Below are 13,904 nucleotides of genomic sequence, written 5' to 3'. Positions count from 1 at the left end.
CTCTCTGGCGGTGGTGGGTAACAGTGGAAGAAGAGGGGGGAGAGGATGGAGAGGGGGGAAGGGGGAGGGAGGGGGCGGGGGAGACCACCCCTCCCCCCTCAGCGCGGCCCCCGCGGTGGCGGTGGCGCTCCTTCGGATTCTCCAGAAACGGTTAAAAAATAAATTACGTGTTTTTTTTTGTTTGTTTTTCGTTTCTTTCCTTTTCTTCCTTCCCTCCCTCCCTCCCTCCTCCCTCTCCCTCTCCCTCCCTTCCTCCCCTCCCCCCTCCTCAGAACTCGTCGTGTCGCACGAGCGCTTCTCCGAAGTCGGTGGCCTGGCTGCCCACGAACAGATCGTACTTGGCCACAATCTCCTCCCGCGTCAGGCGCCCGTCCTAAGGGACACGGCACGTGGGAGGGGGGAGGGAGGACGGGGAGAGGGAGGGAGGAGGGGGAGAGGGAGGTGGGAGGGGCATGGGGAGGGATGGGGGGAGAGGAAATGGGTGGGGGAGATACTACGGGGGGGAGAAAGGGGAGAGGGATTGCGGAGGGGGATATCGTGGGGAGGGAGGAGGGGGGGAGGGAGGGAGGAAGGGGAGAGGGAGGGAGGAGGGGAAGAGGGAGGTGGGAGGGGCATGGGGAAGGATGGGAGGAGAGGAAATGGGGTGGGGGAGATACTACGGGAGGGAGAAAGGGGAGAGAGATTGCGGAGGGGGATATCGTGGGGAGGGAAGAGGGAGAGGGAGATGGGGGAGGAGGGGGAGAGGGAGGAAAGAAAGGGGAGAGGGAGATGGGGGGATGGTATGGGGAGGGAGAGGAAATGGGTGGAGGCGATACTACAGGAGGGAGAAGGGGGAGGGAGATTTGGGGGGATATCGGGAGGGAGAAGGGGGAGAGAGAGGGAGGAAGGGGAGAGGGACAGAGGAAGGGGAGAGGGAGGGAGGAGGGGGAGAGGGAGGTGGGGGGGTGGCATGGGGAGGGATTGGGGGGAGAGGAAATGGGTGGGGTAGATACTACGGGAGGGAGAAGGGAGAGGGATTGTGGAGGGGGATATCGTGGGGAGGGAGGAGGGAGAGAGGGAGGGAGGAAGGGGAGCTGGAGGTGGGGGGGTGGTATGGGGAGGGATGGGGGGAGAGGAAATGGGTGGAGGAGATACTACAAGAGGGAGAAGGGGAAGAGGGATTGGGGGGGATATCATCGGGAGGGAGGAGGGGGAGAGGGAGGGAGGAAAGGGGACAAGGAGGGAGGAAGGGGAAGAGGGAGGGAGGAAGGGGAGAGGGAGGTGGGAGGAGCATGGGGAGGGATGGGGGGAGAGGAAATGGGTGGGGGAGATACTATGGGAGGGAGAAAGGGGAGAGAGATTGCGGAGGGGGATATCGTGGGGAGGGAAGAGGGAGAGGGAGATGGGGGAGGAGGGGGAGAGGGAGGAAAGAAAGGGGAGAGGGAGATGGGGGGGATGGTATGGGGAGGGATGGGGGGAGAGGAAATGGGTGGGGGAGGTACTACGGGAGGGAGAAGGGGGAGAAGGATTGGGGAGGAGGGGGATATTGTGAGGAGGGAGGAGGGGGAGAGGGAGATGGGGGGGATACCAGGGGGAGGGAGCAGGGGGAGAGGGATCATGTGCATGGGGGGGGGGGGGGGATAGCAGGGGTGGGTGGATCCCACGGGACGTTGGGTCATGGGGTGGGTGGATCCCAAAGGACATTGGGTTATGGGGTGGGTGGATCCCACGGGCTATGGGGTGGATGGATCCCACGGGTTATGGGGTGGGTGGATCCCACGGGTTATGGGGTGGGTGGATCCCATGGGACGTTGGGTTATGGGGTGGGTGGATCCCACGGGTTATGGGGTGGATGGATCCCATGGGATGTTGGGTTATGGGGTGGGTGGATCCCACGGGTTATGGGGTGGATGGATCCCATGGGATGTTGGGTTATGGGGTGGGGTGGATCCCACGGGTTATGGGGTGGGTGGATCCCATGGGACATGAGGTGGGTGGATCCCACGGGTTATGGGGTGGGTGGATCCCATGGGACGTTGGGTTATGGGGTGGGTGGATCCCACGGGTTATGGGGTGGGTGGATCCCACGGGTTATGGGGTGGGTGGATCCCATGGGACGTTGGGTTATGGGGTGGGTGGATCCCACGGGTTATGGGGTGGATGGATCCCATAGGTTATGGGGTGGATGGATCCCATGGGATGTTGGGTTATGGGGTGGGTGGATCCCACGGGTTATGGGGTGGATGGATCCCATGGGATGTTGGGTTATGGGGTGGGTGGATCCCACGGGTTATGGGGTGGGTGGATCCCACGGGTTATGGGGTGGATGGATCCCATGGGATGTTGGGTTATGGGGTGGGTGGATCCCACGGGTTATGGGGTGGATGGATCCCATGGGATGTTGGGTTATGGGGTGGGTGGATCCCACGGGTTATGGGGTGGGTGGATCCCACGGGTTATGGGGTGGATGGATCCCATGGGATGTTGGGTTATGGGGTGGGTGGATCCCACGGGTTATGGGGTGGATGGATCCCATGGGATGTTGGGTTATGGGGTGGGTGGATCCCACGGGTTATGGGGTGGGTGGATCCCACGGGTTATGGGGTGGATGGATCCCATGGGATGTTGGGTTATGGGGTGGGTGGATCCCACGGGTTATGGGGTGGGTGGATCCACGGGTTATGGGGTGGATGGATCCCATGGGATGTTGGGTTATGGGGTGGGTGGATCCCACGGGTTATGGGGTGGGTGGATCCCAGGGGTTGCGGGGTGCCCTGACCTTGTCCTGGTCGGACTCGTAGACGAGGTGCCGCGCTTCGGCCTCGGCGTGGTCGTAGTCGGAGGGCAGGATCCAATCGCGCGTTTCCTCTTTGTCCATTTTGCCGTCGCGGTTCTTATCGCGGAACTCCACGAACTGCTCCCGCTCCGTCTTCACCCACTCGGGTTCGTCCGCGTCGCCGTCGTGGCTGTACATGTCCCCTGAGGGAACGGCCCCGTAACGACCCCACAGCCGACCCCGCCGACACGCGGGCACGGGACGGGGATCCGGTAAGGGGCAATGGGGTCCCAGAGGGTCATGGGATCCCAGGGGGATATGGGATCCTGGGATCCTGGGTTGGGGTCATGGGATCCCAGGGGGATATGGGATCCTGGGCTGGGGTAATGGGATCCCAGGGGGATATGGGATCCTGGGTTGGGGTCATGGGATGCCAGGGGGATATGGGGTCCTGGGTTGGGGTATTGGGATACTGGGTTGGGGTCATGGGATCCCAGGGGAATATGGGATCCTGGGTTCAGGTAATGGGATCCCATGTGGATATGGGATCATGGGATCCTGGGTTGGGGTCATGGGATCCCAGGCGGATATGGGATCCTGGGTTGGGGTACTGGGATCCTGGGTTGAGATAATGGGATCCCAGGGGGATATGGGATCATGGGTTGGGGTAATGAGATCCCAGGGGGATATGGGATCCCAGGGGGATATGGGATCATGGGATCCTGGGTTGGGGTCATGGGATCCTGGGTTGGGGTCATGGGATCCCAGGGGGATATGGGATCTTGGGTTGGGGTCATGGGATGCCAGGGGGATATGGGGTCCTGGGTTGGGGTAATGGGATCCGGGTTGGGGTCACGGGATCCCAGGGGGATATGGGATCCTGGGTTGGGGTAATGGGATCCGGGTTGGGGTCACGGGATCCCAGGGGGATATGGGATCCTGGGTTGGGGTAATGGGATCCGGGTTGGGGTCATGGGATCCCAGGGGGATATGGGATCCTGGGTTGGGGTAATGGGATCCGGGTTGGGGTCATGGGCATGGGATCCCAGGGGGATATGGGATCCTGGGTTGGGGTAATGGGATCCGGGTTGGGGTCATGGGCATGGGATCCCAGGGGGATATGGGATCCTGGATTGGGGTCATGGGATCCTGGGTTGGGGTCACAGGATCCCAGGGGGATATGGGATCCTGGGTTGGGGTAATGGGATCCTGGGTTGGGATAATGGGATCCCAGGGGGATATGGGATCATGGGATCATGGGTTGGGGTCATGGGATCCCAGGGGGATATGGGATTATGGGATCCTGGGTTGGGGTCATGGGATCCCAGGGGGATATGGGATCATGGGATCCCAGAGGAATATGGGATCATGGGTTGGGGTCATGGGATCCCAGGGGGATATGGGATTATGGGATCCTGGGTTGGGGTCATGGGATCCCAGGGGGATATGGGATCATGGGATCCCAGAGGAATATGGGATCATGGGTTGGGGTCATGGGATCCCAGGGGGATATGGGATCATGGGATCCTGGGTTGGGGTCATGGGATCCCAGGGGGATATGGGATCAAGGGATCCTGGGTTGGGGTCATGGGATCCTGGGTTGGGGTCATGGGATCACAGAGGAATATGGGATCATGGGTTGGGGTCATGGGATCCCAGGGGGATATGGGATCCTGGGTTGGTCTGGGATACTCGGATCGGGATTGGGATACTGGGACCTTGTCTAGGAAGCTGGGATCTGCTTTGAGATACTGGAATCGGGACTGAGATACTGGGAACTGGGCTGGGCTATGGGATCCGGGCTGGGCTGTGGGATCCGGGCTGGGCTGTGGGATCCGGGCTGGGCTGTAGGATCTGGGCTGGGGTGTGGGATCCGGGCTGGGCTATGGGATCCGGGCTGGGCTGTGGGATCCGGGCTGGGCTATGGGATCCGGGCTGGGATCCTGGGATCCGGGCTGGGCTATGGGATCCGGGCTGGGCTGTAGGATCCAGGCTGGGCTATGGGATCCAGGCTGTGCTGTAGGATCCAGGCTGGGCTATGGGATCCGGGCTGGGGTGTGGGATCCGGGCTGGGCTGTGGGATCCGGGCTGGGCTATGGGATCCAGGCTGGGATCCTGGGATCCGGGCTGAGCTATGGGATCCAGGCTGGGCTGTAGGATCCAGGCTGGGCTATGGGATCCGGGCTGGGGTGTGGGATCCGGGCTGGGCTGTGGGATCCAGGCTGGGCTGTAGGATCCGGGCTGGGATCCTGGGATCCGGGCTGGGCTATGGGATCCAGGCTGTGCTGTAGGATCCAGGCTGGGCTATGGGATCCGGGCTGGGATCCTGGGATCCGGGCTGGGCTATGGGATCCGGGCTGGGCTATGGGATCCGGGCTGGGATCCTGGGATCCGGGCTGGGCTATGGGATCCAGGCTAGGCTATGGGATCCAGGCTGTGGGATCTGGGTGTGGGATCCGGGCTGTGAGATCTGGGTGTGGGATCTGGGTATGGGATCTGGGTGTGGGATCTGCTCTGGGTGATCTGGGTGTGGGATCTGGGTGTGGGATCTGCTCTGGGTGATCTGGGTGTGGGATCTGGGTGTGGGATCTGGTCTGGGTGATCTGGGTGTGGGATCTGGGTCTGGGATCTGGGTGTGGGATCTGGTCTGGGTGATCTGGGTGTGGGATCTGGGTGTGGGATCTGGGTGTGGGATCTGATGGGGCGCTCACCGATGTACTCCTCGAGGTCGATGAAACCGTCCCCGTTCTTATCAATGTCCTCCATCGTCTCCTGAGGGAACACAGCGCAGCGCGGGGGATGGGGGCACGCGGACTGGGAGTACTGGGAGTGGGGGCACGTGGGGACTGGGAGCACTGGGAACGGGGACATGTGGGGACTGGGAGTACTGGGAACGGGGACACGTGGGACTGGGAGTACTGGGAACGGGGACACGTGGGGACTGGGAGTACTGGGAACGGGGACACGCGGGGACTGGGAGTACTGGGAACGGGGACACGCGGGGACTGGGATGCACTAGGACTGGGACGTAGTGGGAACTGGGACATACTGGGAACTGGGACCCAATGGGAACTGGGAATGGGGACCCACTGGGAACTGGGACCCACTGGGAACTGGGAATGGGGACCCAATGGGAACTGGGACCCAGTGGGAACTGGGAATGGAGACCCAGTGGGAACTGGGATCCAGTGGGAACTGGGAATGGGGACGCAGTGGGAACTGGGACCCAATGGGAACTGGGACCCAATGGGAACTGGACCCAGTGGGAACTGGGAATGGGGACCCAGTGGGAACTGGGAATGGGCACCCAGTGGGAACTGGGACCCAATGGGAACTGGGAATGGGGACCCACTGGGAACTGGGACCCACTGGGAACTGGGACCCAATGGGAAATGGGAATGGAGACCCAGTGAGAACTGGGAACTGGGACCCAATGGGAACTGGGAATGGGGACCCAATGGGAACTGGGACCCAATGGGAACTGGGACCCAGTGGGAACTGGGAATGGGGACCCAGTGGGAACTGGGACATACTGGGAACTGGGAATGGGGACCCAGTGGGAACTGGGACCCACTGGGAACTGGGACCCAATGGGAAATGGGAATGGAGACCCAGTGAGAACTGGGAACTGGGACCCAATGGGAACTGGGAATGGGGACCCAATGGGAACTGGGACCCAATGGGAACTGGGACCCAGTGGGAACTGGGAATGGGGACCCAGTGGGAACTGGGACATACTGGGAACTGGGAATGGGGACCCAGTGGGAACTGGGAATGGAGACCCAATGGGAACTGGGAATGGGGACCCAATGGGAACTGGGACCCAATGGGAACTGGGAATGGGGATCCAGTGGGAACTGGGACCCAGTGGGAACTGGGATCCAGTGGGAACTGGGAACGGGGACCCAGTGGGAACTGGGAATGGGGAGCCAGTGGGAACTGGGATGCAGTGGGAACTGGGACCCACTGGGAACTGGGAATGGGGACCCACTGGGAACTGGGAATGTGGACTCAATGGGAACTGGGACCCAATGGGAACTGGGAATGGGTACCCAATGGGAACTGGGACCCACTGGGAACTGGGACCCAATGGGAACTGGGAATGGGGACCCAATGGGAACTGGGACCCACTGGGAACTGGGACCCAATGGGAACTGGGAATGAGGACCCACTGGGAACTGGGACCCAATGGGAACTGGGATGCAGTGGGAACTGGACCCAATGGGAACTGGGAATGGGGACCCACTGGGAACTGGGAACGGGGACCCAGTGGGAACTGGGAATGGGGAGCCAGTGGGAACTGGGATGCAGTGGGAACTGGGACCCACTGGGAACTGGGAATGGGGACCCACTGGGAACTGGGAATGTGGACTCAATGGGAACTGGGACCCAATGGGAACTGGGAATGGGGACCCAATGGGAACTGGGACCCACTGGGAACTGGGACCCAATGGGAACTGGGAATGGGGACCCAATGGGAACTGGGACCCACTGGGAACTGGGAATGGGGATCCAGTGGGAACTGGGACCCAGTGGGAACTGGGAATGGGGATGCAGTGGGAACTGGGATGCAGTGGGAACTGGGATGCAGTGGGAACTGGACCCAATGGGAACTGGGAATGGGGACCCACTGGGAACTGGGAATGTGGACTCAATGGGAACTGGGACCCAATGGGAACTGGGAATGGGTACCCAATGGGAACTGGGACCCACTGGGAACTGGGACCCAATGGGAACTGGGAATGGGGACCCAATGGGAACTGGGACCCACTGGGAACTGGGACCCAATGGGAACTGGGAATGAGGACCCACTGGGAACTGGGACCCAGTGGGAACTGGGAATGGGGACCCAATGGGAACTGGGACCCACTGGGAACTGGGAATGGGGACCCAGTGGGAACTGGGAATGGGGACCCAGTGGGAACTGGGATGCAGTGGGAACTGGGACCCAATGGGAACTGGGAATGGGGAGCCAGTGGGAACTGGGACCCACTGGGAACTGGGAATGGGGACCCAATGGGAACTGGGAATGGGGACCCAGTGGGAACTGGGAATGGGGACCCAGTGGGAACTGGGATGCAGTGGGAACTGGGATCCAATGGGAACTGGGAATGGGGAGCCAGTGGGAACTGGGACCCACTGGGAACTGGGAATGGGGACCCACTGGGAACTGGGAATGTGGACTCAATGGGAACTGGGACCCAATGGGAACTGGGAATGGGTACCCAATGGGAACTGGGACCCACTGGGAACTGGGACCCAATGGGAACTGGGAATGGGGACCCAATGGGAACTGGGACCCACTGGGAACTGGGACCCAATGGGAACTGGGAATGAGGACCCACTGGGAACTGGGACCCAGTGGGAACTGGGAATGGGGACCCAATGGGAACTGGGACCCACTGGGAACTGGGAATGGGGACCCAGTGGGAACTGGGAATGGGGACCCAGTGGGAACTGGGATGCAGTGGGAACTGGGACCCAATGGGAACTGGGAATGGGGAGCCAGTGGGAACTGGGACCCACTGGGAACTGGGAATGGGGACCCAATGGGAACTGGGAATGGGGACCCAGTGGGAACTGGGAATGGGGACCCACTGGGAACTGGGACCCGATGGGAACTGGGACCCAGTGGGAACTGGGAATGGGGACCCACTGGGAACTGGGACCCGATGGGAACTGGGACCCAGTGGGAACTGGGAATGGGGAGCCAGTGGGAACTGGGAATGGGGACCCAATGGGAACTGGGACCCAATGGGAACTGGGACCCACTGGGAACTGGGACCCAATGGGAACTGGGAATGGGGACCCACTGGGAACTGGGACCCAGTGGGAACTGGGAATGGGGTACCCAATGGGAACTGGGACCCACTGGGAACTGGGAACTGGGACCCACTGGGAACTGGGACCCAGTGGGAACTGGGAATGGGGACCCAATGGGAACTGGGACCCAATGGGAACTGGGAATGGGGACCCACTGGGAACTGGGACCCAATGGGAACTGGGAATGGGGACCCAATGGGAACTGGGACCCAATGGGAACTGGGAATGAGGACCCACTGGGAACTGGGACCCAGTGGGAACTGGGAATGGGGACCCAATGGGAACTGGGACCCATTGGGAACTGGGAATGGGGACCCAATGGGAACTGGGACCCACTGGGAACTGGGAATGGGGACCCAATGGGAACTGGGACCCACTGGGAACTGGGACCCAATGGGAACTGGGAATGAGGACCCACTGGGAACTGGGACCCAGTGGGAACTGGGACGCAGCGGTTAACCGGGAACGCCACCCCACGGGGAAGCGGGAGGTGTGGGGCCGGGCCGCCCCACCTGCACCACGATGTCCTTCATGTAGTCGTACTCCTCGGGGTGCAGGAAGGCGGTGAACTCCTCCTTGGTGGCCGCCATGTCCCCGTCGCGGTCCGCCATCTTGAAGCGCCGCTCGTCGCGCACCATCATCTGTTTGTAGTTGAAGCCGTCGTCGGGGTCGGGGTCGTCTGGGGCCGCAATTAACGCCAATTAATCCCCCGCCGGCCGAGCGCTCCCGCGGTGCCGGGAGTGAGTTCTGCACTCACCAACGGCGCTCGATGGCGCCGAGCTGGGAAGAACTGGGGATGCAGGGATCGCATCTGAGCCTGACCTGAGCCTGACCTGACCCCTGACCTGACCCTGACCTGACCCCTGACATGACCCCTGACCTGAGCCTGACCCCCAGCTCCTGACCTGACCCCTGACATGAGCCCAACCCTGACCCCTGACATGACCCTGACCTGACCCCTGACATGACCCTGACATGACCCCTGACCTGACCCCTGACATGACCCTGACATGACCCCTGACCTGACCCGACCTGACCCCTGACATGACCCTGGCCTGACCCCTGACCTGACCCTGACCTGACCCCTGACATGACCCCTGACCTGAGCCTGACCCCCAGCTCCTGACCTGACCCCTGACATGACCCTGACATGAACCCTGACCTGACCCGACCTGACCCCTGACATGACCCTGGCCTGACCCCTGACATGACCCCAGACCTGACCTGAGCTGACCCCTGACATGACCCCTGAGCTGACCCTGACATGACCCCTGAGCTGACCTCTGACCTGGCCTCTGACCTGACCCATGACATGACCCTGACCTGACCCTGACCCCTGACATGACCCTGACATGACCTCTGACCTGACCCCAACCCTGACCCTGACCCCTAACCCCCAACCCAAACCCTAGCCCCAAACTCCTATTCCAAACCCAGATACCCTGATCCGTAACCATGTCACGTGACCCTAACCCAAATCATAACCCCGACTTCTGACCCCTAACCCAACCCTAAACCTAACCCGACCCTAATCCGAATCCTAACCCCAACCCTAATCCGAATCCTAACCCCAACCCTAATCCGAATCCTAACCCCAAATCTAATCCGAATCCTAACCCAACCCTAATCCGAATCCTAACCCCAACCCTAATCCGAATCCTAACCCCAACCCTAATCCGAATCCTAACCCCAAATCTAATCCGAATCCTAACCCAACCCTAATCCGAATCCTAACCCCAACCCTAATCCGAATCCTAACCCCAACCCTAATCCGAATCCTAACCCCAAATCTAATCCTAATCCTAACCCCAACCCTAATCTGAATCCTAACCCCAACCCTAATCCGAATCCTAACCCCAAATCTAATCCTAATCCTAACCCCAACCCTAATCCGAATCCTAACCCCAAATCTAATCCTAATCCTAACCCCAACCCTAATCCGAATCCTAACCCCAACCCTAATCCGAATCCTAACCCCAACCCTAATCCGAATCCTAACCCCAACCCTAATCTGAATCCTAACCCCAACCCTAATCCGAATCCTAACCCCAACCCTAATCCGAATCCTAACCCCAACCCTAATCCGAATCCTAACCCCAACCCTAATCCGAATCCTAACCCCAACCCTAATCCAAATCCTAACCCAACCCTAATCCGAATCCTAACCCCAACCCTAATCCGAATCCTAACCCCAACCCTAATCCGAATCCTAACCCCAACCCTAATCCGAATCCTAACCCCAAATCTAATCCGAATCCTAACCCCAACCCTAATCCGAATCCTAACCCCAACCCTAATCCGAATCCTAACCCCAAATCTAATCCTAATCCTAACCCCAACCCTAATCTGAATCCTAACCCCAACCCTAATCTGAATCCTAACCCCAACCCTAATCCGAATCCTAACCCCAACCCTAATCTGAATCCTAACCCCAACCCTAATCCTAATCCTAACCCCAACCCTAATCCGAATCCTAACCCCAACCCTAATCCGAATCCTAACCCCAACCCTAATCCGAATCCTAACCCCAAATCTAATCCTAATCCTAACCCCAACCCTAATCCGAATCCTAACCCCAACCCTAATCCGAATCCTAACCCCAACCCTAATCCGAATCCTAACCCCAACCCTAATACAAATCCTAACCCCAACCCTAATCCGAATCCTAACCCCAACCCTAATCCGAATCCTAACCCCAACCCTAATCCGAATCCTAACCCCAACCCTAATCCGAATCCTAACCCCAACCCTAATCCGAATCCTAACCCCAAATCTAATCCGAATCCTAACCCAACCCTAATCCGAATCCTAACCCCAACCCTAATCCGAATCCTAACCCCAAATCTAATCTGAATCCTAACCCCAACCCTAATCCGAATCCTAACCCCAACCCTAATCCGAATCCTAACCCCAACCCTAATACAAATCCTAACCCCAACCCTAATCCGAATCCTAATCCAAATCCTAACCCAACCCTAATCCGAATCCTAACCCAACCCTAATCCGAATCCTAACCCAACCCTAATACAAATCCTAACCCCAACCCTAATCCGAATCCTAACCCCAACCCTAATCCGAATCCTAATCCCAACCCTAATCCGAATCCTAACCCCAACCCTAATCCGAATCCTAACCCCAAATCTAATCCGAATCCTAACCCCAACCCTAATCCAAATCCTAATCCCAACCCTAATCCGAATCCTAACCCCAACCCTAATCCGAATCCTAATCCCAACCCTAATCCGAATCCTAACCCCAACCCTAATCCAAATCCTAATCCCAACCCTAATCCGAATCCTAACCCCAAACCCAACCCGTAGCTAAAACCCAAACCTCTACCCCAAACCCTGACCCCTAACCCAAACCCAACCCTGACCTGACCCCAACCCTGACCCTGACCCATAATGGTGACGGTGCTATGGGGTGGCGCTGATATGGGGTCATAGTGCTATGGGGTGGTCGTGCTGTGGGGTGGCGCTGCTATGGGGTGGTACTGCTATGGGGTGGCGCTGCTATGGGGTGGTACTGCTATGGGGTGGTGCTGCTATGGGGTGGCAGTGCTATGGGGTGGCAGTGCTATGGGGTGGTGGTGCTATGGGGCGGCAGTGCTATGGGGCGGCGGTGCTATGGGGCGGCGGTGCTATGGGGCGGCACTGCTATGGGGTGGCAGTGCTATGGGGCGGCGGTGCTATGGGGCGGCGCTGCTATGGGGCGGCGGTGCCCCGTACCCAGCACGGAGCCGTAGGTGGCGTTGCGGTACTCATCCCACGACACCGCGCCGTCCCCGTTGAGGTCGTGGCCCTTCCACTGCCGCTCCACGTCCTCGAAGATCCACCGCTTCTGCGCGAACTTAATCCACTCCCTGAGCTCCTCCACGCTCACGAAGCCGTCCTTGTCGCCGTCGATCTTGGCCACGATCTTCCTGCGAGGGACGGCCGAGTGAAGCGGCGCCGCGAGCGGGAGCAGTGCGACACTGCCACCCCCACCCCGGCGCGGGGCGGAGGAGTGGGGCAGCCGTACCCACAGCGTTCTCACGGCTCTACTCGAACTTCAACTCATGGCTCTACTCCTACTTATACCCTTGGCTCTACTCGAACTTCTACTCACATCTCTACTCCTACTTCTACTCACAGCTCTACTCCTACTCACAGCTCTACTCGAACTTCTACTCACGGCTCTACTCTTCACTCTACTCATAGGTCTACTCTTGGCTCTGCTCCTTACTCACAGCTCTATTCCTACATCTACTCACAGCTCTACTCCTACTCACAGCTCTATTCCTAGTTCTACTCTTGGCTCTACTCCTACTTCTACTCACAGCTCTACTCCTACTTCTACTCACGGCTCTACTCCTACTCACAGCTCTACTCCTTACTCATGGCTCTACTCCTAGTTCTACTCTGGGCTCTCTACTCCTAGTTCTACTCAGGGCTCTCTCTTTACTCCTAGTTCTACTCTGGGCTCTGCTCCTTACAGCTCTACTCCTCGTTCTACTCTTGGCCCTACTCCTTACTCACAGCTCTACTCCTAGTTCTACTCTTGGCTCTACTCCTTACTCACACCTCTACTCCTCGTTCTACTCTTGGCCCTACTCCTTACTCACAGCTCTACTCCTAGTTCTACTCTTGGCCCTACTCCTTACTCACAGCTCTACTCCTCGTTCCGCTCTTGGCCCTACTCCTTACTCACAGCTCTACTCCTAGTTCTACTCTTGGCTCTACTCCTTACTCACAGCTCTACTCCTCGTTCTACCCTTGGCCCTACTCCTTACTCACAGCTCTACTCCTAGTTCTGCTCTTGGCTCTGCTCCTTACTCACAGCTCTACTCGTAGTTCTGCTCTTGGCTCTGCTCCTTACTCACAGCTCTACTCCTTGTTCTGCTCTTGGCTCTACTCCTAGTTCTACTCTTGGCCCTACTCCTTACTCATGGCTCTACTCTTAGCTTTGCTCTTGGCTCTGCTCCTTACTCATGGCTCTACTCCTAGTTCTGCTCTTGGCTCTACTTACTCACGGCTCTACTCCTAGTTCTACTCTTGGCCCTGCTCCTTACTCACAGCTCTACTCCTAGTTCTGCTCTTGGCCCTACTTACTCATGCCTCTACTCCTAGTTCTACTCATGGCTCTACTCCTTTCTCATAGCTCTACTCTTAGCTTTGCTCTTGACTACTCCTAGTTCTGCTCTTGGCTCTGCTCCTTACTCACAGCTCTACTCCTAGTTCTACTCTTGGCCCTACTCTTTACTCATAGCTCTACTCCTAGTTCTGCTCTTGGCTCTACTCCTTACTCACAGCTCTACTCCTAGTTCTGCTCTTGGCTCTACTCCTCG

The 13,904-nt window shown here is 58.8% G+C and overlaps 1 protein-coding gene across 1 annotated transcript; it reads right to left on the bottom strand.

Annotated features, from left to right (window-relative positions):
* Positions 1-253: 253 nt before the first annotated feature.
* On the bottom strand, positions 254-13,506 carry CALU (calumenin). Its single transcript, XM_065740513.1, has 6 exons — positions 13,496-13,506; positions 12,307-12,551; positions 9,091-9,257; positions 5,467-5,527; positions 2,759-2,958; positions 254-373 (listed from the first exon to the last, which is right to left on the bottom strand). Exons 1-6 carry the CDS (start codon positions 13,504-13,506, stop codon positions 269-271), a joined length of 789 nt encoding a protein of 262 aa, XP_065596585.1. The 3' UTR covers positions 254-268.
* Positions 13,507-13,904: the final 398 nt, after the last annotated feature.

This window comes from Cyrtonyx montezumae, unplaced genomic scaffold (genome assembly GCF_038088225.1).
Source record: "Cyrtonyx montezumae isolate F1298 unplaced genomic scaffold, pur_monq_1.0 scaffold_266, whole genome shotgun sequence".
Taxonomy (NCBI): Eukaryota; Metazoa; Chordata; class Aves; order Galliformes; family Odontophoridae; genus Cyrtonyx; species Cyrtonyx montezumae.
The sequence above is the reverse complement of the archived record's forward strand: the minus strand, read 5'-3'. Positions and strand labels throughout refer to the sequence as shown.

Bases quoted from the DNA above. Each gene is read 5' to 3' on its own strand.
- CALU (XM_065740513.1), bottom strand. The intron at 9,258-12,306 runs GTACGGGGCACC...TTGCGGCCCCAG, and splicing joins CACCTACGGCTCCGTGCTGG to ACGACCCCGACCCCGACGAC. The intron at 2,959-5,466 runs GTGAGCGCCCCA...CCGTTCCCTCAG, and splicing joins CGACCTCGAGGAGTACATCG to GGGACATGTACAGCCACGAC.